Below are 22,158 nucleotides of genomic sequence, written 5' to 3' on the forward strand. Positions count from 1 at the left end.
CTATTTTTTCTCTTGCTTGAAGTTGTGGTCTCGACAAGCGCTTGCCCAATGACTAGTACTCCCGCAAACAAAACAACCAGCTCCTTTGTTCTTCTTTTTGAACGTGGTTGCTTGCTTGGGCTTCATGACATTTTGTTGCTTGTCCTTCTTTTTATTATTATGTGATGCATTGGAATTCTTATTTTGTACCATATTGGCATTAGAAGTCTCAATTCCTTTTCAACGAGTGTTTTTTTGCTCTTGCTCTCTCCTCAACATCAAGAGAAAGCAATAAGCTCAATCACGCTAAACTCTTGTTTCTTATGTTTTAGAGTGGTAGCAAAGTCTGTCCAAGAAGGTGACAGATTAGCGATAATACCACCCGCCCACGAACTTGTCAGACAAGACACATAAGAATTGTTCGAGTTCTTGGTCAGTGCCTGTATTTTATGAGCCTGTTCAACTACATGACGGTTTTTCACTATCTTATAGTCAAACAACTGCTACATGATATATAACTCGCTACCAGCATCAGAAACACCGAATTTCTGATTTAATGCATGGAGATTAGCTAAGAAGGTGATGCACCCTTTTCTTTGGGTGTTTTGGTGGCAGGCCGGACCATTAACTCCGAATGTTGCACGACTTGCAAAGGTAGAGCCGAAGTTATGGTGGAGGCCCATATCTAGCCCGACGTATGCCAATTATAGTACCAAAACATTACTCCAAATGAAAGTATGGTCATCCAACTGTCTTTCTCGTCTTCCCTTTAGGCTCGGACACGGACGCGCGAACCACGGCAAGTCTCCCGCACGGCCCACGGCCCACGGCAAGTCTCCCGCGAAGTCGCAAGTCTCCCGCACGAACCACGACAAATGTCAACCCCGATTCCTCGCCGTCGCTCATCTCCTCTCTCCCATCTCTGCTAGGGTTAGGTCGTCTCGGCAAGTCGCCATGATGCAGCAGCCCCCGCAGCCGCAGCCGGGTATGGCGCTACCTCCTCCCCCTCAGACCGGTGGCGGGCAGCCACCGCAGTGGGGCGCGATCCCGCCGCCGATGACGCAGCAGTACGGCGCACCACCTCCGCAGCAGCCTCCAGCGATGTGGGGCCAGCCTCCGTCGCAGGCGCACTACGGGCAGGCGCCGCCCCCTCAGCCGTATTATGCCGCGCCGCCGGTGCCGGCCGCCCCCGCTGCGGCGGACGAGGTCAGGACGCTCTGGATCGGGGACCTGCAGTACTGGATGGACGATAACTATGTCTTCGGGTGCTTTTCGAACACCGGCGAGGTATGGAACCCGATCTGATTGATGCTGGTCGTGGATACGCGTGATTTCGACTGTTGCTTTTCACGGAATATATGATGCACCCTTTGCTGCTGCTAATAGATCTTGCTTGAGGTTTTACTCGTTTTACTGTGCATTTTGTACGACCGCTGACGATTGAAGTCCAGTCTAAGTTAGTTTGTGGTGGTTCTGGAATCTCTTTTAATAATCAAGCTCTGGGCTATATTTGTGATTCTAGAACCAGTAATTTTAAAATTGGTTTCATGAATTTGTTAGCATGATCTAACGAGGGTTGTATATCTTGCAAAATAACTTAAATCTATTCCTTTCTGCTTTTTTGCTGTCTATTATCTTCTGCGCCAGGGTAATAATTTCAGCAGCCATGTTTTTTATTGAAATAATTGGTATTTTGCTGCCACTGTGTGTCTGTGTCTATAAATTGCGGATCCATCTAAGTCTATAAATGTGGGCCTGACGGTAATTTTGCGAACCCCTTTTGTGGAAATGGCAAATATCAGAATCTCTCTCTCTCTCTTTCTTTCTTTCTTCCTTTCTTTTTTGCGCAAGACTGTTTACATGCTTTACTGAGTCACCAGGTCGTAGTTAGAAGCAGCCTCTTGGCATTTGTGAGTGGAAGGCTTTCCTGGGTTTATCCCTTTTCCAGACCCCACTCATGGGGCTGTGTCCTTTTTTACTATTTACATGTTTCTGTTTGTGTTTTCTGATTGACGTTTATAGCTGTATGCTGTCCATGCATTCATGGTAGTTTGATCCTTCACTTCGTATCTAAATTTATTTGCAGGTTCAAAATGTGAAGCTCATCCGCGACAAGAATTCAGGACAGCTTCAGGGCTATGGTTTTGTTGAATTTACAAGCCGTGCAGCTGCAGAGCGAGTTCTTCAGACATATAATGGACAAATGATGCCAAATGTTGACTTGACATTTCGGCTGAACTGGGCCAGTGCTGGTGAAAAGCGTGATGATACTCCTGACTATACTATTTTCGTTGGTGATTTGGCTGCAGATGTTACAGATTACTTGTTACAAGAGACATTCAGGGTTCATTATCCCTCGGTGAAGGGTGCAAAAGTTGTGACTGATAAATTGACAATGCGTACCAAGGGTTATGGATTTGTGAAATTTGGCGATCCTACAGAGCAAGCTCGTGCAATGACTGAAATGAATGGAATGCCTTGTTCTTCCAGGCCTATGCGTATTGGTCCTGCAGCAAGTAGAAAAAATGCAGGTGGTGTTGTTCAAGAGAGAGGTAAGCATGGACAGTGATGTCCCTGTGATTCTTGTTAGCTTCTGCACATTTGCTGATTGATTCACATGGGATACCTTTAACTTATTCTGTTCATGTTAGTCTTTTGGGTTGTTCTATTACTTGTGTTCCAATCAAAATTAGGCATAGTTGTCGACCACTTCACTTCCAGAAGTCATTATTCCTAGTACAACATTCCATATGTGAATTTGGATAATTTAATAAATAGAGGGATAGTAGACTCATGGAACTCATGTTATCTGGAAGCAGGATACCAACAGGCTCTATTCGTATAGGGGTCTTGGAACTGACCTGAGCTGCAATGCATTTCTTGTTTAATGTGTGGCCTCATTTAGGTCAGTGTAAATCATTTATGTCCTAAATTAAGTTGATTTTATTAAGCTTCTGGTTCTTTGTTTATTTTTTTCTGTGCTATCTCTGATTCTGTTTTGTCTATGTATAAACTTAGTTCACATTTTCTTTTTGTACATCTTTTATTAGTGCATGCTTTCTGCTAGGGCTCAAGGATTGGAACTCTTTCAGTCTTCCCCATATATTTAGGTTCCTAGAGCTTGGAAATAATTGTTGGTTCCTTCTTCCCTACAAGACTTGTTGGTTCCTTCTTCCCTACAAGGCTTTTGAGGGCAAATACTTGTTTTCTATTCTCTTTAATTCATTCTTTATGATGATGGTCTGAGTCACGTCTATGCATTTTCAGTTTTTCTTCATTTCCTTCATTTTTGACTTATCGATATCTGGGCACATGTGCATGGTCTGTACCTACTTAGCTAATTTGACTGTTTGAGATATTAAAGTAAATAAGTAATGATTAGAGCTGAGATTTTATCGCGTAGTGTGTTCCATATTTTGTGCATTTGGTCAGCTTGGTTTCATTTTTTATGCAGTGTATGAATACAACATTATGTATCTTCATTTTTTCTTTGTTTCCTTCAATTTGGACTTACCAATATCTTGGCACATGTGCATGGTCTGTACCTACTTAGCTAATTTGACTATTAGTGATATAAAGTAAATAAGTAATTATTAGAGCTGAGATTTAAAAAAAAAATTATTAGAGCTGAGATTTTATTGCATAGTGTGTTCCATATTTTGTGCATTGGTTCAGCTTGGTTTCATGTGTTATGCAGTGTATGAAAACAACATTTTTTTTTGCCTTGGATCTATAAATATTTTTCTACATAATTTCTTCTTGCTTATTCTCTTAGGCAGTTTATAGCCGCTTGAATCCGATATTTATCTGCACTGTTTTTAAGGCGTCGCCTAGGCGACGCCTAGGCGTCCGGGCGGTGGTCTGACGCCTAGGCGCCTTGCCCGCCTACCTCGCCTAGGCGTCGCCTAGGCGCCGCCTAGGCGTCTAGGCGGTGGTCCAACGCCTTGGAGCGCCTTACCGCTTTAAAAACCATGTTTATCTGTGTTTTGGACCTGTGTCTAAGTTCACTAATGTTTTTACCAATACCAAGATTCTTCATAACCGCTCTCTTATCTACATATAGCACGATATGTATGCACATTTTTCATTTGTAGATGTTCTAATTATTAAAAATGTGTTAACCTATTAACTTTAGAGACTGGTAGGCTTTTCCATTGTAGCCTTAATTTATTAGATTTTGCTATTCATTAAATCTTACAATTTGTTGCCTTCACTTTTTTTTGCTTTCATTTACAGTACCAAATTCTCAAGGAGCTCAGTCTGAGAATGATCCTAACAATACCACTGTGCGTTCTTAATTCTTTTTTCTGCATACCAGTCATTCATTTTCCAGTTTTTTGTTAACTTTATTCTTTTGTTCACTCTTCAGATATTTGTTGGTGGGCTTGACCCCAATGTCACTGAAGATGTCCTAAAACAAGCATTTTCTCCTTATGGCGAAGTCATCCATGTTAAGATCCCTGTTGGGAAGAGATGTGGTTTTGTTCAGTTTGTTACCAGGTTGGCCTTATTTACTCGATTGGTTGGTTGACATGTATTTGTAAAAGTATTTTTTCCATCTTAGTTACTATGACAATGAATTTCAGACCTTCTGCTGAGCAGGCGCTGCTAATGTTGCAAGGGGCCTTGATTGGTGCACAGAATGTTCGGCTTTCGTGGGGTAGAAGCCTGTCGAACAAGCAGACTCAGGTCATTTCTTGCCATACAGTTTTTATTCCTGTCATGTTGTATGGTGTAGATGAAGTGGCTAATACTGCGATTTAAAAATTCTCAGCCTCAGCAGGAATCCATGCAATGGGGTGCGGGTGCGCCTGCTGGTGTTGGTGATTACTATGGTGGCTATGGACAAGGTTATGAGGCTTATGGCAGTGGGTATGCACAACCCCAGGACCCTAACATGTATGGTTATGGCGCTTATGTTGGTTATCCCAATTACCAACAGCAACCAGCTGCACAGCAGCCACAGCAACAACAGGTGAAGCTCCTAGCTAATTGATGCCCTTTGGAGTTTAATTGGTGAAAAAAATATCTCTACTAATAACAAATGTATGCCAACGTCACAAGGCATTACTTAACGTCTATTAAGTATTAACCTTATGTACTGACCACACGTTAATTTGTTTTCTTTCTTGCAGTGAGGCCTCTTTGCTCGGGTAGGTCATTGGGTTGTCTGAGATGGGATCAATTAGTATTATTTCTAGGCATTCATATATTGATTTCTTGAAAATAGAGGTGGTTTCGAAAATCTCCTGATTTTGATGGCCCCATGGCATGTTTTCTTCGAGTTATATCATATATATATGCACTATGTTATGTCTATGAACAAGTGGTGCTCAACTGTGATTGCTATGTTGAGGCATGCTTCGTAGTTTCCTTCCAGACTTGTCTTATATATTGTTCTCTCTTTTACTCTGTATTGTTATCTCTATTAGTGTGTATTGCATATCTACTGCGATGCTATATATGCGCTGTGCCGCCTTTCGTTCGTTTTCTATTGCATTTTCGTTCTCGAATATTTATCGTCCGTTAATTTATTTTTAAACTAAAACGCCACATATAAAAAGAACTGATGAAGTATAACGTTGGATTCGTTCTTTACCACTACGGACAAGTGTGTTGCTGTGTTTTGTTCTCTGATTGTGCACATGGGCATCATGGCAGAATGTGTTGGTGGCAACGCGGCCTCATCTTTACCTGTTTCTCTGCCTTTTACTAAATAAAATTGTCTATTTAGCCTGGAATGTGATATTTTATCGTCACTTTCCAAAGCTCAGATATAAGCTTATATTAAATTCTCGCCACTTTCTAAAGCTCAGATATAAACTTATCTTAAATTTACGAGGTAGAGTATGAGGATTATACGGAATATGTTTCATAATATGTTTTTTTGTCTCACTTTATAAATATCTTCCACGTTGTTAATAATAATATATAAAAATATTTTATAAAATCATGTTATAAATTTGTCATGTACGGCCGCACTTACCGGCGCCGTCGTGACGCCAGGAGGGCTGCAGATCGCGCAGCCAAGGCAGGCGCCACAATCAGTGGCTAAGTTTAGAAAGATAAGGACGCCAGGAGGGCTGCAGATCGCGCAGCCAAGGCAGGCGCCACAATCAGTGGCTAAGTTTAGAAAGATAAGGATTAGTTTCCCTCTTGCATGCCTTAATAATAGGAGGGATTGGTTAAGATTAGTTTCCTTTTCATATGCCTTAATAATAGGAGAGATTGGTTAAGATTAGTTTCCTTTTCATATGCCTTAATCATAGGAAAGGTTGGTTGAACCAGAGGCTATATATATGTCGTGTAATAGGCTGGGAAATAATCAAGAAAGATCAATTATCCAAAACTGCTCTTCTCCCTTGCCTCTCTCAAGCCACCGGTGAGGAATCCCTCACGGTGAAGGTCTGGAGCGCGACTACGAACTGCGTAGCCGCGGTCCAGCGACATTGGGCGTCGAGGCGCTTGACAACCTGGTATCAGTGTCACGTCGTTCCTCACCCACCCGCCCTTGCCCTCCACCATCCCCTTCCACGCCCACCGCCTCCACCGACCACTCCATCACCATGGCTGAGCCCACCATCAAGGACCTCATGGAGCTGATGCAGTTTTCTGCCGTGAAAGCCACCATAAAGGACAAGTCGTCCTCGTCGTCCACCGACGGCGGCGGCGAGCGCGAGGATCCCCCTCGTGTGGATCGCCCCCCCAGGTTCCAGAAGCTCGACTTTCCCCGGTTCGATGGCACCACCGACCCGATGCTCTTCATCAACAAATGCGAATCCTATTTTCGCCAACAGCGCACCATGGCGGAGGAACGCGTGTGGATGGCCTCTTATAATCTGGAGGACGTCGCGCAGCTGTGGTTCATCCAGCTGCAGGACGACGAGGGCACACCATCCTGGGGGCGGTTCAAGGACCTCCTCAATCTTCGCTTCGGGCCACCACTCCGCTCAGCACCCCTGTTCGAGTTGGCGGAGTGTCGCCGCACCGGGACCGTGGAGGAATACTCCAACCGGTTCCAGGCCCTGCTGTCGCGCGCGGGTCGCCTCACGGAGGGCCAACGCGTCCAACTCTACACAGGCGGTCTCCTTCCCCCGTTGAGCCACGTCGTTCGCATCCACAACCCGGAGACACTTGATGGGGCCATGAGTCTCGCCCGTCAGGCCGAGCAGCTGGAGTTGGCACGGGGACCGCCACCGGCCGCCAGGGGAGCCCCTCGCGCTCTTCCCCCAGCGTCGGCGCCCAAGCAGCCGCTGCTCGCCCTCCCTGCACCACCCACGGGCGCGCCCCAGCAGCGACCAGAGGGTCCGCCCTTGAAGCGGCTGTCACCGGAGGAACAGGCGGAACAGCGCCGCCTCGGCCTCTGCTTCAACTGCAATGAGCCGTACACCCGCGGCCACAACCGTGTCTGTCGCCGCATCTTCTACCTCCATGGCGTCGAGCTCACGGCCGCTGCCGAGGAACTCGCAGGGGACGACCCGCAGGACGGCGCCCCTGTCTTCTCCCTCAGGGCAGTCACTGGCATGCCCATCTGCAATTCCATGCAGGTGCGGGCCACCCTAGGCGCCACCACCCTCCTCGCGCTCCTGGACACCGGCTCCACGCATAACTTCATTGGGGAGGATGCCGCCCGCCGCACCGGCCTGCCGATCCAGCCGCGGCCGCACCTCACGGCCACTGTGGCCAACGGTGAACGCGTCACCTGCCCAGGAGTCATTCGCCGCACCCAGGTCATCATCGAGGGCGAGCCATTCTTCATCGACCTCTTCGTCATGCCGCTCGCAGGGTACGACCTCGTCCTGGGGACTCAATGGATGGTCACCCTTGGTCGCATGGTGTGGGACTTCGTCGACCGCTCTGTCTCCTTCCTGCACCAAGGCCGCCAGGTCTCCTGGTCGGACGTCGCCGACCGTCAGCATCCCCTGCTCGCCGCTACCACGACACCGAGCGCCCTCCTTGAGGAGCTCTTGCACTCCTTCGACGGGGTGTTTGCTGAGCTGGCGGGTCTGCCCCCGCAGCGAGCTCGGGACCACGCCATCGTCCTCAAGCCAGGCTCTACACCTGTGGCGGTCCGGCCGTACCGCTACCCGGTGGCGCACAAGGATGAGTTGGAGCGGCAATGCGCCGCCATGTTGGCCCAAGGCATTGTACGCCGCAACGACTCGGCGTTCTCCTCACCGGTTCTGCTGGTCAAGAAGCAGGACGGGGCTTGGCGGTTTTGCGTGGACTACCGCGCCCTTAATGCCCTCACCGTCAAAGATGCCTTCCCCATCCCCATCGTCGACGAGCTCCTTGACGAGCTGCATGGTGCGCAGTTCTTCACGAAGCTGGACCTTCGCTCCGGTTATCACCAAGTCCGGATGCGGCCGGCTGACGTGCACAAGACGGCGTTTCGCACCCACGACGGCTTCTACGAGTTCCTGGTGATGCCGTTCAGATTATGCAACGCCCCGGCAACCTTCCAGGCGCTCATGAACGACGTGCTCCGGCCATTCCTCCGTCGGTTCGTTCTTGTCTTTTTTGATGACATTTTGATTTATAGCAAGACCTGGGCAGATCACTTGCGCCACATCCGCGCCGTCCTCGACGAACTTCTCCGCCATGTCCTCTTCATCAAGCGATCCAAGTGCATCTTTGGGTCCCCATCGGTGGCGTACCTAGGCCACGTCATCTCCGCCCACGGTGTGGCCATGGACCCGACCAAGGTGCAGGCCACTCACGACTGGCCGACACCTCGGTCGGCGCGCGCGGTGCGTGGGTTTTTGGGCCTCGCTGGATACTACCGCAAGTTCGTCCATGACTACGGCAAGATTGCAGCACCCCTCACCGCGCTGATGAAGAAGGAGGGCTTCTCCTGGAGCGACGAGGCCCAGGCAGCCTTCTAGGACCTCAAGATGGTCGTGACCTCGGCTCCGGTTTTGGCGCTGCCGGATTTCACCAAGGCCTTCATCGTCGAGTGTGACGCATCCACACATGGCTTTGGGCGGTCTTACTGCAAGAACATCGTCCGATCGCCTACTTCAGCAGGCCAGTCGCCCCCCGTCACCGCGCGCTGGCAGCTTATGAGCGGGAGCTCATCGGGCTGGTGCACGCCGTGCGACACTGGCGGCCGTACCTGTGGGGGCGCGCGTTCCTCGTCCGCACCGACCACTACAGCCTCAAGTTCCTCCTCGACCAGCGCCTTTCGACAATCCCGCAGCACCATTGGGTGGGCAAGCTCCTCGGCTTCGACTTCTCGGTGGAGTACAAGCCGGGCGCCACGAACACCGTCGCCGACGCGCTGTCTCGGCGCGACGCCGACGCGGAAGGCTCGGTCTTGGTGCTGTCCGCGCCCCGCTTCGACTTCGTCGACCGTCTCCGTCAGGCTCAACTTCAGGATCCGGCCCTAGTCGCCATCCGGGATGAACTCGCGGCCGGCACAAGGGGCGCACCATGGTCGCTGCTCGACGGCATGGTGGCATACGCAGACCGGCTGTACATCCCGCCAGACTCCCCGCTGCTGCTAGAAGTGGTGGCCGCTACGCACGACGACGATCATGAAGGGGTGCAGCGCACTCTCCATCGCCTCCACCGCGATTTCTTCTTCCCCGCCATGCGCCGTGTGGTCCAAGACTTCGTCCGCGCCTGCGCTACGTGCCAGCGCAACAAGTCTGAGCACCTACACCCGGCGGGCCTGCTGCTGCCCCTGCCCGTTCCCCAGGCCGTGTGGTCCGACATCGGCTTGGATTTCATCGAGGCGCTGCCCCGCGTTGGGGGTAAATCAGTGATCCTCACCGTGGTCGACAGGTTCAGCAAATATTGTCATTTTCTTCCTCTGGCTCACCCCTACAGTGCTGAGTCTATGGCCCAGGCATTCTTCGGCGAGATCGTTCGCCTCCATGGGATTCCTCAGTCCATGGTGTCGGACCGGGACTCCGTGTTCACCTCGACGTTCTGAAAGGAGTTAATGCGCCTCACAGGCACCAAGCTGCACATGACGTCTGCCTTCCACCCGCAGTCCGATGGCCAGACGGAGGCGGCCAACAAAGTCATCGTCATGTACCTCCGGTGCTTCACTGGGGACCGGCCCCGTCAGTGGCTACGTTGGCTACCGTGGGCGGAGTACGTCTACAACACGGCGTACCAATCATCACTCAGGGACACTCCTTTCAAGGTGGTTTACGGCAGGGATCCTCCCTCCATCCGTTCTTATGAGCCTGGCGATACCCGGGTGGCGGCGGTGGCCAAGACAATGGCTGAACGTGAGGAGCTCCTAGCGGATGTTCACTACCGTCTGGAACATGCCCAGGCCGTCCAGAAGAAGTTCTACGACCGCCTGCACCGACCGGTCTCCTATACCGTGGGCGACTGGGTGCTGCTGCGCCTGCGTCATCGGGCAGCCTCCTCCCTTCCCCACGCGCCCAAGGGCAAGCTGAAGCCGCGCTTCGTCGGGCCGTATCAAGTCACAGAGCTCATCAATCCGGTGGCAGTTCGCCTAGCGCTACCTCCGCGTGCCAAGTTGCACGATGTCTTCCACGTCGGCCTTCTCAAGAAGTTCGTAGGCGCCCCACCAGCTACACCACCTCCTCTTCCACCCACTCACAATGGGGCGGTGATCCCAGAACCGGAGCAGGCTGTTCGGTACAGGTTGGCCAGGGGTATTCAGCAGGTGCTCATCCGCTGGAAAGGGCAGGCCACTACTGATGCTACATGGGAAGATGTCGCCAACTTCCGCGACAAATTTCCCCATTTTCAGCTCGAGGACGAGCTGATCGTCGAGGGGGGGAGAGATGTCATGTACGGCCGCACTTACAGGCGCCGTCGTGACGCCAGGAGGGCTGCAGATCGCGCAGCCAAGGCAGGCGCCACAATCAGTGGCTAAGTTTAGAAAGATAAGGATTAGTTTCCCTCTTGCATGCCTTAATAATAGGAGGGATTGGTTAAGATTAGTTTCCTTTTCATATGCCTTAATAATAGGAGAGATTGGTTAAGATTAGTTTCCTTTTCATATGTCTTAATCATAGGAAAGGTTGGTTGAACCAGAGGCTATATATATGCCGTGTAATAGGCTGGGAAATAATCAAGAAAGATCAATTATCCAAAACTGCTCTTCTCCCTTGTCTCTCTCAAGCCACCGATGAGGAATCCCTCACGGTGAAGGTCTGGAGCGCGACTACGAACTGCGTAGCCGCGGTCCAGCGACGTTGGGCGTCGAGGCGCTTGACAAAATTATTACTATTAGAATAAAATTCAATTGCAACCCTCCAATCCGGGGTAATGTGGGTTTTGTTGCTGTTGTGTCTATAGAAACATGGGCTACCATTGTTTTCGTGGACGTGGACGTCTACATTTTGAACACAGTGGTATTACTAATACAGTATGATGAATCCTTTTTGCTTCGCTTTGGCCGAGTGATAGGATGGATCGTGAGCGTACCGGGGATGCTTACTTTTAAGGCTAGCTAACATATTGTTTTATATCAGACTATACTATTTATATAGTGGAGTTTAAAAAAATGCATGAGTAAGCTGCTTTTAAGGTTATGACCACCACATTATGTATATAGCTATAAAAAATATTGTTTTACGCTGTATACTGTAAAAATATTGTTTTACGTTTTAGATTGTACGATTTATATAATAGATTATGAAATAAGAGATTTAGATGATTAAACTGTTGAAGATAGTTTAATAATGTCTTTTCACGAGATTAGATCTAGCTATCATTTGAATCTCTAGCATAGTTCTCACTTAAGTTGTTTTGCAACAGATAAGATTATGTAAAATAGGAGATTTGTACTTTAAATTATAGTAAAGTTTGAAATAAGGGATGAAATATATTAGATGGTGGAGACAGCTTATTTCCCTTTAGCAATGTCTTTCCTCGATTTCGAAAGTTTTAATTCCAAAGGCTAAGGCCATGCTCATCCGATCATCTATGATATATTCCATTTCTTATTTTATCTTTTATTTATTTTACATGATTCAAAGTTCATACAATCCACGTCTAACACAAGCAAGCAAATCTGGTGTATATATATATTTTAAAAAAACATGCCCATGCTTCGCGTCGTTGGCGTATGTAGCATACCGTACAGATGTCACCTATAAAAAAAATCAACGCCGGCAGGCTTTATGATTCGTGCGGACCAAAAGCAGACGCATCATCAGCCCGGAAAGAAGGAAGGGAGTACAGACGACAGAGGGCGCGAGCAGTCGAGCACTCGCGTCGCGGTGGCACCTGCGATCCGAAGCGAGTCCGAGTCACACGGCCACGCCCCTTGGTCTCCTTCCTCCGCTTGCGGCTTGCCTTTTTCGGGCCGCCTCCGCTCCTCTCTCTCTCTCTGGCTCTCTCCCTCTCCAATGGCCCGCCCCAGGAAGCCGCCGCCGCCCTCGCCGCCTAAGGCGGCGGCGCCGTCCATCGCTGACGCGCTGCTGCTGGCCACGGTCTGCATGGTGGGTCTGCCCGTGGAGGTGCGGGTCCGCGACGGATCCGCCTACGCCGGCGTCCTCCACACTGCCTGCGTCGACGCCGGATACGGTGAGCGCTCTGATCTTTCTCTCTCCCCTCACTTCCGCCGCGTCTCGCTGGGTCCCCCCCCCCCCTGCAGGGTTGGGGATCACGGGAAAGCCGTCCTGGAAGTGATCCGACAGTTGGCACTTGGCAGTCGCTGGACGGGTGGTTGTGATCGCTTGGAGCCCGCTGGATGTTAGTTTTCTCGGTGCGTCGGGAATCGGGATGGATTGGAGGCGGGTGGTAGGGATCGCTGGGTTTGTTCCATCTTTGTGGTACAGCTATGCATGCTTTCGTTTGTTCGCGACCAAGATCTCGCCCGTTTCGTCTTGGTTGGGGTGGTTGATTTTGCGGTGTCGTGGGAACCGCTGCATGATTGGGCTCGAAGGTACGGGTTATGGGGATGACGCACTGCGGAATTCCAAGATCATAGGGAGGGCTCCTAGTTTCTACAGTCTACGTAAATAGAATATTGTGGTAGTCATTTATTACTGAGTTTAACATCCAAAAAACTGACTTCTCTACAATAGTATTTATAAGATAACAACTTCTCTAAAATAGGATTAAGTGCCTTTTTACTTCCATTTCTCTTTTCTTCTTTTTTTCCCCAGCAACCAATGATCGAACTGCCCCTAAAGATTGTTTCTAGATACGCCAGGGTGCTGTCCACTCGCCATTTCCCAGATTGAAGAGGTCACAGTACAGAGAAAAGCGGCAATGGGATGGATGCAAGAACCGCCCCAAATTTGTCTGCTGATTTATATTACGTATCTGTCAAGTGCATGCTTGATTGATGGATATTATTTGGGAAAAATGGTCAGATTGCAGTATCCAACATTCTCGAATTTTTTTAATGTCACTAGAACAAAACCGAGAGGTGCTAGCTTTTTTTTATCTCGAACAAAGCATCAAAATGTATACAGAGAAGCTTGCTAAGCCTGCTGGAGCAAAAAAGAGGTCTGTTTTATTCGACCTGGGAAAGGGCGAGTGGACGACACCCTGCCGTTCAACTTCAATCTGGGTCGACTAACGATCCGGAAACAAAAAAAAACTCTAGGGATAGTTCGGTCATTCACAGCTGAAAAGAAAAAGAAAAGAAAAGGGAAGTAAAATGACACTTAATTCTATTCTACAGAAATGATTAACTTATAAGTACTATTTTAAACAAGTTATATTTATGGGTACTAAAAGAGAGAAGCTTGTTTAAATGAGTACTATAATAGCACTAAACTCTTACTGGTTTGGCTTTGTCCCATATACGTCAGTACGTTTCTTGCTGTGAGATGAAGCGCCAAATAATCAAAGATGAAAATTCGTCTTCCTGTTGGGAAAATAGCATCGCACTGATGACTTCATGTTGAGCAGGTGTCGTGCTAAAGAAAGCAAAGAAGATTGCAAACGGGAAGGGAGATGTGAATCTCTCGCTGGGATCGTTTGTGGACACTCTTGTTGTTTGCCCAGATGACCTTGTACAAGTTATTGCAAAGGTAGCTTTAATTCAGTAGCATGCTACAAGGTTCATGATACTGGTGCTCATGATACCCATTCTTTTTCTGCAGGGTCTTTCACTCCCCCTTAAAGGTGTCTGTAAACCTCTTGATTCCAACGTGGTTGCTGCCAGTGGATCCTTGAAGCCTCAAATTTCACATGCAAATGACCCAAAAATGTCTAATAAAACTAAAAATATGTCTCCACTTATGTATGTTATCAATTCCAGCCATGCATACTGTTATGTATTGTTCCATATATATGAGAAATCGCATATGGATTGCATGTATGCATCCTACTTGGCCCCAATATAAATGAGAAATCGATTTTTTTCACATGCGGATTTAAGCATTAGATATCAAGCAATCTATTTAACTCCATTTCCTTCTTTCCATTGTCGAACAATTAATACTATTTTTGTCACAGGCAAGCTGAGAAATGCACCTCGGTGGGTCAGGAGAAAAATACTTCTGTTAAGAGAAATGGTCAAGGTATGAACCCCTTTTGTTTCTTATATTACCAGCATAGTATTTCTTCCCTTTGCTCGATTTGCATTAAATCTGTTCAAATGCTCAGATAATGGTATTACTACAAGTTTAAGTTCTTCAACCAGACATGTGGGGGCATGTTTATCCAATAATTGGGATTCTAGGTCTGGAAGTATGGTGCCTAAAGTTGATGTTATCACAAGTTCAGCTTCAGCTGTGCCCGTGGTGGCTTCAGGTGTTAAACCCTCTCAGCCAGTCAATAATTCAGTTGCCAAGATTGTCACGTCAAGCAAAACTGCTGCTAAGGTGAGCTCATCTAATATTGGATTGTAACAGTTTTGTAGTGATACCTACTATTGCTTGCAGATTTTATCTTCTGTTTTGAGTTTTGACCATGCCTGTAGTTGCCAGTGTACAGATTTGTTGATTATGTTGATTGTTTTATGAATCCTTTTTTTCTATGTTAATAGAGCAATTGTACATTATTTCAGGAATTCAAACTCAATCCTTCCGCAAAGGTCTTTTCTCCATCTTTTGCAAGTTCTAGGCAAGTACTTGCAGCTGCGGCCCCTGTTGACACATACTACATTTCACACTCTGCCCCTGAAGTACCAATGGGTGTGCCTGTATATGAACCAAAATCTGTGTCAGGTGTTTCACCTCTATCCAACAAGGTTTATTGTAGTAATCTATCTCCTGCAAACTATGCCATTTCACCTCAGTATGTGCCGTCTGTAAGTGCTTCGATCTATTCTTATGTGTTTTTGATTGTTTCATTTATTTCGCCTTCATTGGATAATACTATATTATCCTCTTGATATTTAAAAAGGCTATTGGATGGCAACTTGTAACATGCCTTTGGTTCAAGTTGATAACTTGCTGCATATGGCTTAGGCTTACTCCGTTATCATTTGTTCTATATTTGAGGCCATGCACGTACTCAGTTACTCCTATGTGCTTTGCCTTTGCAGTTGAGCTATTCAAGCCATTCTTACCTGTTAGCTGTCTAATTTACTTGTCTGTTGGATTAAATGAATAAATTGAACTTGTAAACTGATTCTTCATGTCAACTTACAGCTTATCAGCTTTAATTTAATTCTGATGCAAGAAAAAAAATCTTTTTACTCCGAACTGAAAAACCTAGCTCACATGTAAATGTATTTTTTATGTTTGAAAGCTTCTTTTAACAACTTGCCTTTTATGTTCTATTACTGTACTTTGTGCAAGCATATTTTAATACACTTAAATTTGGTCTTGCTTGTTGCCTCTATCATGGATGTCTAACATTACCATGCTTCTGGATTCTGGTACTACTTAACCTTTTGGGTCATAGATCATGGGCCATAATGCATCAAGGCTAGACCCATCCAGAATTGGCACACCATACCATCCTATGCAGGTGGGGGCAACTTATACTACCCCTAGTCCTCAGCCTGTAAGTCTAAATTGCTTGTCCTTATGCTTAAAGTTATGTCCATTTGTGTCCTGATAAACAAATTTATTTTTGTATGACGGCATGATAGGTAATGGCTGGGAAGTTCAGTCCTGTTGTTTATGTTCAACCAGGTCCTCAGGTGAGTGATTCACAATTATTGTTTGCCTTGAGACTTGAAGTGGATAAATATCAAGAATAGGAGGAGGATGCAGAGTATTGTTCACTATTTTATTTATACAACCTAGACCTTGGGTAAAGTATGTTAGCTTGTATGCTCCAGCAACTGAGTGTTCTTCACATCTGATGTGATTGACCTTCGCTGCCAATCCTGATGTTGCACAGATTGTTCTATATATCAAGTTAGTTTGTTAACTGGAATTAACTGTTTTATTTTGTAATGGTTCTTTTCTGCCATGGTTGGTCTGTTCTTATCTCTGGCAAGGAACCAACCTTGCTCCATAGAAATGATATATAGTCTAAATATAAGTTAACTCACATATTTTCCCCTTCCTCCTCTTGGCTCATCTATTCTTGGTTTCCATTGAAGGATGCAATGCATGGAACAACCGTTGGTTTTCAAGGATGGCCTTGCCCTTTGTTATTGAATTCGTACCAAGCTAGCATGCAGAAATTCCAAGGTAACAGACCAAAAACATGGTCTTGGCTACTGTAGATATTGCAATGTTTAGCATAAGTTTCTTCTCGAATGGAACATACTTATTTTGGACTGAACTGACCATGGAAATACCTGCAAAATCTTTTCTTTAGGCAACCCCCCGGTGTATTTAGCTCCTCCAGTCATGGCAACTGGGAACCTTCCATTGGTGGTACCAAGCCCTGCATCACTTGTGCAGCCGTTCGAGGCCATTCATCCCATAATGGTCCCTGCTGCAAGCAGCATGGTCCCAGGAAAATACATGTAAACTTGTCGTACCAATGACAATCTCCTTTTGTTGGAAGAATCCTGGCGTACCCATTTTGTCTGAAAGGACTCTAGTCTGTTGATTCACTTGTCAGTTGCTGGTCTGTGTCCGTATTTTAGTTGGAAGGGCTTTGCAACTTCTTGTCATTCTTCATGCTTGGTGTGGGTTTCCAATTTTTTTTAGGGGCGGGACAGTAAAATGAATTAGGGAGAAAATGCAGCGATTCTTTGTTATCTTAGCGACACCTCTTCTTCCAAGAGCAGTATGTACAATGTGACATTGTAAAAGATTCATATAGTGAAGGCCTTATTTTCACGAGGCTAATGTACATCCATCTTGCAAGTGTAACAGCTTCTGAAGTTCTGTTTTGAGAAAATAAACTTGTTCGACAATATTGTTTAGGTAATATCAGCAGTATATTTTTGGATATTAGAGCTGGCATCGAGTGAAATTGTTTTACTAAAAACGGGGCATAAGTGCAAGTCATTTATGACAAGAGCCTTAAAAACTAAGGCTCCATTTGGATCATTGAAACTGAATTTCATTCTCATAATAGTAATTTAGACATGTACTTAGGGCTGGACGAAATGCTCGTGGCTCGCTGGCTCGCTCGTTTTATGGTCAGCTCGACTCGGATCGGCTCGTTTGAATTTTGTCACGAGCTGAACTGACATCCTAGCTCGGTTCGTTAACGAGCCAGCTCGGTTCGTTAATGAGCCAGCTCGCGAGCTAAACGAGCTACCATATTCCAGTAAAACGAAACTATATACATATCATTTACATAATAATTAATGAACATGTTATATATATGTAAGGTGTCTATGGTCTATAAATTAAACTAATGATTAATGAACTATGCCTATGTGTTAATTTGGTCTATGCAAGTATACTTATGAGTTAAACTGATGAACATATATGTGAATTGTGAATTAATGAGTGATGAATTGTGCTAATTTGGTGTTATATTGACGTGGTTTGTGAAACTATGAGTATAATTACTATTTTCTATTGTTAAATTAGTTTGAAATTAACTAAAAAAAATTATTATATACATTTTATTTTTTTCTGCTCTGGCTCGCGAGCTAAACGAGCCAACTCGAGCTCGTAAACGAGCCGAGCCGAGCTGACTCTGTGGCTCGTTACCTTAACGAGCCGAGCTGGCTCGTTAGCTTAACGAGCCAGCTCGAACTCGGACGAGCCGAGCCGGCTCGTTATCCAGCCCTACATGTACTAATTAAGCTAATTCGATTTTATTCAAAATATATTTGTATATTATTATTAGCAGGATGACAAATATATTTATGTTCTACATTTTTATTAGAGTAAATTTCAGTGGCGGTCATCGAACTTGTCCCGAGTTCTCATCCAGGTCCCGAAACTCGTAAAATGCATAGGCGCATACATAAATTTGTCTTAGGCTCACATTTAGGTCCAAATCTCCCCTGCCCGCGTCTAAGAAGCCAACGTGAATGCCAGGTCGGATGACGAAATGCAGAAACCTCCCTAGGAAATACAAGTTTCAGTTCTTTCTCCCTCTCCTTTCTTCTCCTTCGCGCGTGAGGAGGCGACAGAAGGCGCACGGTGGCTAGGGTTCGACATCCAGGCGTCGTTGGTGGCAGCAGCCGCCGTCTTCTCCATGGCCCCGAGGAGGAGGAAGCAGGATGATCCACCACCAGAATACGGTGAGTCCCTCACTCTCTACCTGTCTGTCCAGCCGCCTCTCCGGGCTCCCTCCCCGTCCGGCGGCCGCCTCCCCGTGGTCCCTCTCCGTCCGGCGGGCCGCCTCCCCGCGGACCCTCCCCGTCCGGCCGGCCGCCTCCCCATGCTCCCTCCCCGACCGGTGGCCGCCTCTCTGCTCCTTCCCCATCCGCACTGCCCCCATCTCCCCATGCTCCCTCTCTGTCCAGCCCCCATCTCCCCACGCTCCCTCCATGTACTTAGTGATTGACGATTTTGTCTCTTTGTTGCATCCTAGCTGATTTATATTTTGTGATTTTGTGTGTTCATAATGTAGGAGCCGATGAGATGAAGTTTTCTGTTGAGGTTCACCATGGTGGGGTTTTCTATGGCAGTGGTCAGAATCGTGCCTACATTGATGGTAAGGTAGATTGGTGGGATCATGTGGATGCTTGGTCATGGTCCTATTTCTGGGTTGAAGAAATAGTTATGAAACTTGGCTATGGGTTAAATCCATCCAACTTGACAGTGTACTGGCTCTTAACTGGGAAAGATTTGTCAGATGGTTTGAGGTATTTGTCCACTGATGATGACACAAGAGTGATGAGCAGAGTGGCTGATAAGGTGAAGAATTTTGTCATCTACTTTAACCATGCACCTACAGGAAAGGACAATGAAGATGATCCAATTTTCATGGACGATGAAGATGATCCATTTGTCATGGACAATGACAGTGATGTTCAACAGGGAGATGATCCAGATTTCATGGACAGTGACAATGATGTTCAAGAGGGAGATGATGACCTTTTCGTTGACAGTGTTGATGAAGGCGTGGTAAACCCTGTAGCTGTTAAGGATAAGTCAAAGAAGGCAATTGGGAGCAGGATGGGAAAGGGGAATGCAATAGTAGTTTCTCAACCACAGAGTACTGATGAGGAAAGCGATGATGAATTGGAACTACCAGAAGATGAAGATGGAGCAAATGGAGTGAGACTTAAATTTAAATCATTTGTGCCTGATGACCTTAACAATCCAACATTTAGGCTTGGTATGACCTTCCCTTCAGTTGAGATGGTCAGAAAAGTTGTGACAGAGTATAGCTTGAAACATAGAGTCGACATCAAGATGCCTAGGAATGATAGGATGAGGATTAGTGCTCACTGTGCACTTGGTTGCCCTTGGACATTGTACTGCTCATGGGACAGTAGGGTGAAGACCTTTCTAGTGAAGAAATATGTGGCAGAACATAATTGTAGAAGGGAATGGGATCTGAAGAGATGCACTGCAAAGTGGCTAGCAGAGAAATATATTGAAAGCTTTAGGGCTGATGAGAAGATGACTTTGGGTAATTTCTCTAGGACAGTACAGAAGGAATGGAATTTTACACCTACTAGAAGCAAGCTTTGGAGAGCCAGAAGGCTAGCTTTGGAGACCATCTATGGAGATGAGCTTGGACAGTATAATAAACTTTGGGATTATGGCAATGAGATATTAAGATCAAACCCTGGAAGCACATTCTATCTGAAGCTTTTAGATGGTCATTTTAGCCATCTGTACATGTCTCTTGATGCTTGCAAGAGAGGATTTCTCAGTGGTTGTAGGCCAGTTATTTTCCTTGATGGATGCCATTTGAAAACTAAATTTGGGGGCATTCTACTAACTGCTGTTGGGGTAGACCCAAATGACTGTATATTTCCAATATCAATGGCTGTTGTTGAAGTGGAGTCCCTAGCCACATGGAAGTGGTTCCTAGAGACACTCAAGAAAGATCTTAATATTGACAACACATATCCATGGACCATAATGACAGACAAACAGAAGGTATGTAATCAATGTATTGACTTGTGTAACATCCTATCTTATGTGGGCTTCTTGTTTATGTAGGGTCTGATTCCAGCAGTGCAACAAGTTTTTCCAGATGCTGAGCATAGGTTCTGTGTCAGGCACCTGTACCAGAACTTCCAGGAACACTTCAAAGGTGAGAATCTAAAGAACCAACTATGGATGTGTGCAAGGTCTAGTACTGTTACACAGTGGAATGAAAATATGGATGCCATGAAGGTCCTAGACCCTGCTGCTCATGCTTGGTTAGATAAAATGGCACCAAACACTTGGGTTAGGGCCTTTTTTAGCACATTTCCAAAGTGTGATAGCCTCCTGAACAATAATTGTGAAGTGTTCAACAAATACATCCTTGAGGCTAGGGAACTCTCCATTCTGTCTATGTTGGAGAGGATAAAATCCCAGTTGATGACCAGGTTTTACAACAAACAAGTAGAGGCGACAGAAAAATTCTCAGGACCTGTTTGCCTAAAAATCAGGAAGAAACTTTTAAAAAATGCTGATTATGCTAATGTCTGTTATGTCCTACCTGCTGGGCATGGTATTTTCCAAGTACAGTCTAAGGGGGGTGACTACATTGTAGATGTGTTGAAGAAAAAATGTGACTGCAGGAGATGGGATCTCACTGGAATCCCTTGCAACCATGCCATTGCCTGCCTTAGACATGAGAGGATCCCAGCAGAGGATCTGCTCCCAGCTTGTTATTCTACTCAAACTTACAGTTCTGTGTATGGATTCACTATTATGCCTTGCAATGACAAATCCATGTGGAAACAAACAAATGGTCCTGAGATTCAGCCACCAATCTATGAGAAAAAGGTTGGTAGGCCACCAAAATCTAGAAGGAAGCAGCCACATGAGATTCAGACAACCCAAGGCCCTAAATTGTCAAGGCATGGAGTAGTTATCACTTGCAGTTGGTGTGGGAAGGAGAACCACAATAGGGCTGGCTGCAGTCTTAAAAAGTTAGGAATCGATCCTACACAAATATCTGCAACACATGTTGAAGAACAACCAGTTGAAAATGATGGAGAAGAACCAGTCATCACCCAAGTATATCACTCACCACTATAATTCAATTTGCATCCATGTTTATTTGCTATGTTACCAATGCTTTTTATGCAGGAAATGGGGAGACCACAACCTGCTGCTGTAGATCCTAGTGAGACCATGTTATCACAGATGCTCCATGAGGTATACTCAACTAGGCCTTACTTTGCATCCCAATGAGACCATGTTGTCACCTATGCTCCATGAGGTATGCTCACAATAGATAACTATCATGCAGGCTTCAAGTGGCCCTACAGACATTCAGCATGGTCCACTACCAGATTCAGTTTTTATTGGAGACAATCAGCCTGTTGCTCGACCTGTTGCACCCACCACCGCATCCAAGGCGGGAAAGGCAGCACTCAAGAAGAGGAAGAGTGCAGGCAATACGACAGGAGCAACCAAGACAACTAAGAAATCCAAGACAAAACCCAAGTCTGGAGGGAAGAAAACGTAGGTCAACATGATAGGTTACTGACCCCTTTTGTGAATGATAGCGTGCTGACCCTTTTTGTGAATGATAGCATGCTGATCCTTTTGTAAATGATAGTCAGGTTTCATATTTTGATGTGTATATTGAGGCACCATAAACTTGTATGGAAGCTCAGCATGTAAGGCACCATGTATGCATGCTATGAGGCACCATAAACTTGTATGGAAGCTCAGCTTGTATGACCCTGTATGCATGGCGTGTGGCATCAGAAACATATATAATGCTATGTATGGATGCTATTTCAGATGGCTCATATGTAACCTGTATGCATGGCGCTGTATGGATGCTATT

General features: G+C 46.3%; 2 protein-coding genes across 3 annotated transcripts; both read left to right on the forward strand.

Moving 5' to 3' along the window:
- Positions 1 to 756: 756 nt before the first annotated feature.
- LOC100193230 (uncharacterized) lies at positions 757 to 5,464 on the forward strand. 2 transcript variants are annotated; one of them, XM_008663184.3, is made up of 7 exons: positions 757 to 1,266; positions 2,066 to 2,531; positions 4,216 to 4,265; positions 4,349 to 4,479; positions 4,566 to 4,668; positions 4,754 to 4,954; positions 5,115 to 5,464. In XM_008663184.3, the coding sequence occupies exons 1-7, from the start codon at positions 934 to 936 to the stop codon at positions 5,115 to 5,117; spliced, it is 1,287 nt and encodes a 428-aa protein (XP_008661406.2). In that variant the 5' UTR covers positions 757 to 933; the 3' UTR covers positions 5,118 to 5,464. The 2 variants fall into 2 exon arrangements, with proteins under 2 accessions (XP_008661406.2, NP_001131852.1); NM_001138380.1 differs by having other exon boundaries at positions 903 to 1,266; positions 4,754 to 5,025; positions 5,115 to 5,220.
- Positions 5,465 to 12,172: 6,708 nt separating this feature from the next.
- Positions 12,173 to 17,143, forward strand: LOC100277366 (uncharacterized). The gene is made up of 10 exons (NM_001361291.1): positions 12,173 to 12,498; positions 13,837 to 13,958; positions 14,031 to 14,170; positions 14,386 to 14,450; positions 14,536 to 14,753; positions 14,939 to 15,181; positions 15,781 to 15,882; positions 15,971 to 16,021; positions 16,430 to 16,520; positions 16,651 to 17,143. Exons 1-10 carry the CDS (start codon positions 12,321 to 12,323, stop codon positions 16,803 to 16,805), a joined length of 1,365 nt encoding a protein of 454 aa, NP_001348220.1. The 5' UTR covers positions 12,173 to 12,320; the 3' UTR covers positions 16,806 to 17,143.
- Positions 17,144 to 22,158: the final 5,015 nt, after the last annotated feature.

This window comes from Zea mays, chromosome 10 (genome assembly GCF_902167145.1).
Source record: "Zea mays cultivar B73 chromosome 10, Zm-B73-REFERENCE-NAM-5.0, whole genome shotgun sequence".
In the NCBI taxonomy this organism is placed as follows: Eukaryota; Viridiplantae; Streptophyta; class Magnoliopsida; order Poales; family Poaceae; genus Zea; species Zea mays.

Coding starts and splice junctions, on each gene's coding strand:
- LOC100193230 (NM_001138380.1), top strand. CDS start 934: ATGATGCAGCAGCCCCCGCAGCCGCAGCCGGGTATGGCGCTACCTCCT. Junction 1,267..2,065: donor GCTTTTCGAACACCGGCGAG/GTATGGAACCCG, acceptor ATTTATTTGCAG/GTTCAAAATGTGAAGCTCAT. Junction 4,669..4,753: donor TGTCGAACAAGCAGACTCAG/GTCATTTCTTGC, acceptor AAAAATTCTCAG/CCTCAGCAGGAATCCATGCA.
- LOC100277366 (NM_001361291.1), top strand. CDS start 12,321: ATGGCCCGCCCCAGGAAGCCGCCGCCGCCCTCGCCGCCTAAGGCGGCG. Junction 14,171..14,385: donor AAAAATATGTCTCCACTTAT/GTATGTTATCAA, acceptor TTTTTGTCACAG/GCAAGCTGAGAAATGCACCT. Junction 14,451..14,535: donor TGTTAAGAGAAATGGTCAAG/GTATGAACCCCT, acceptor TCAAATGCTCAG/ATAATGGTATTACTACAAGT.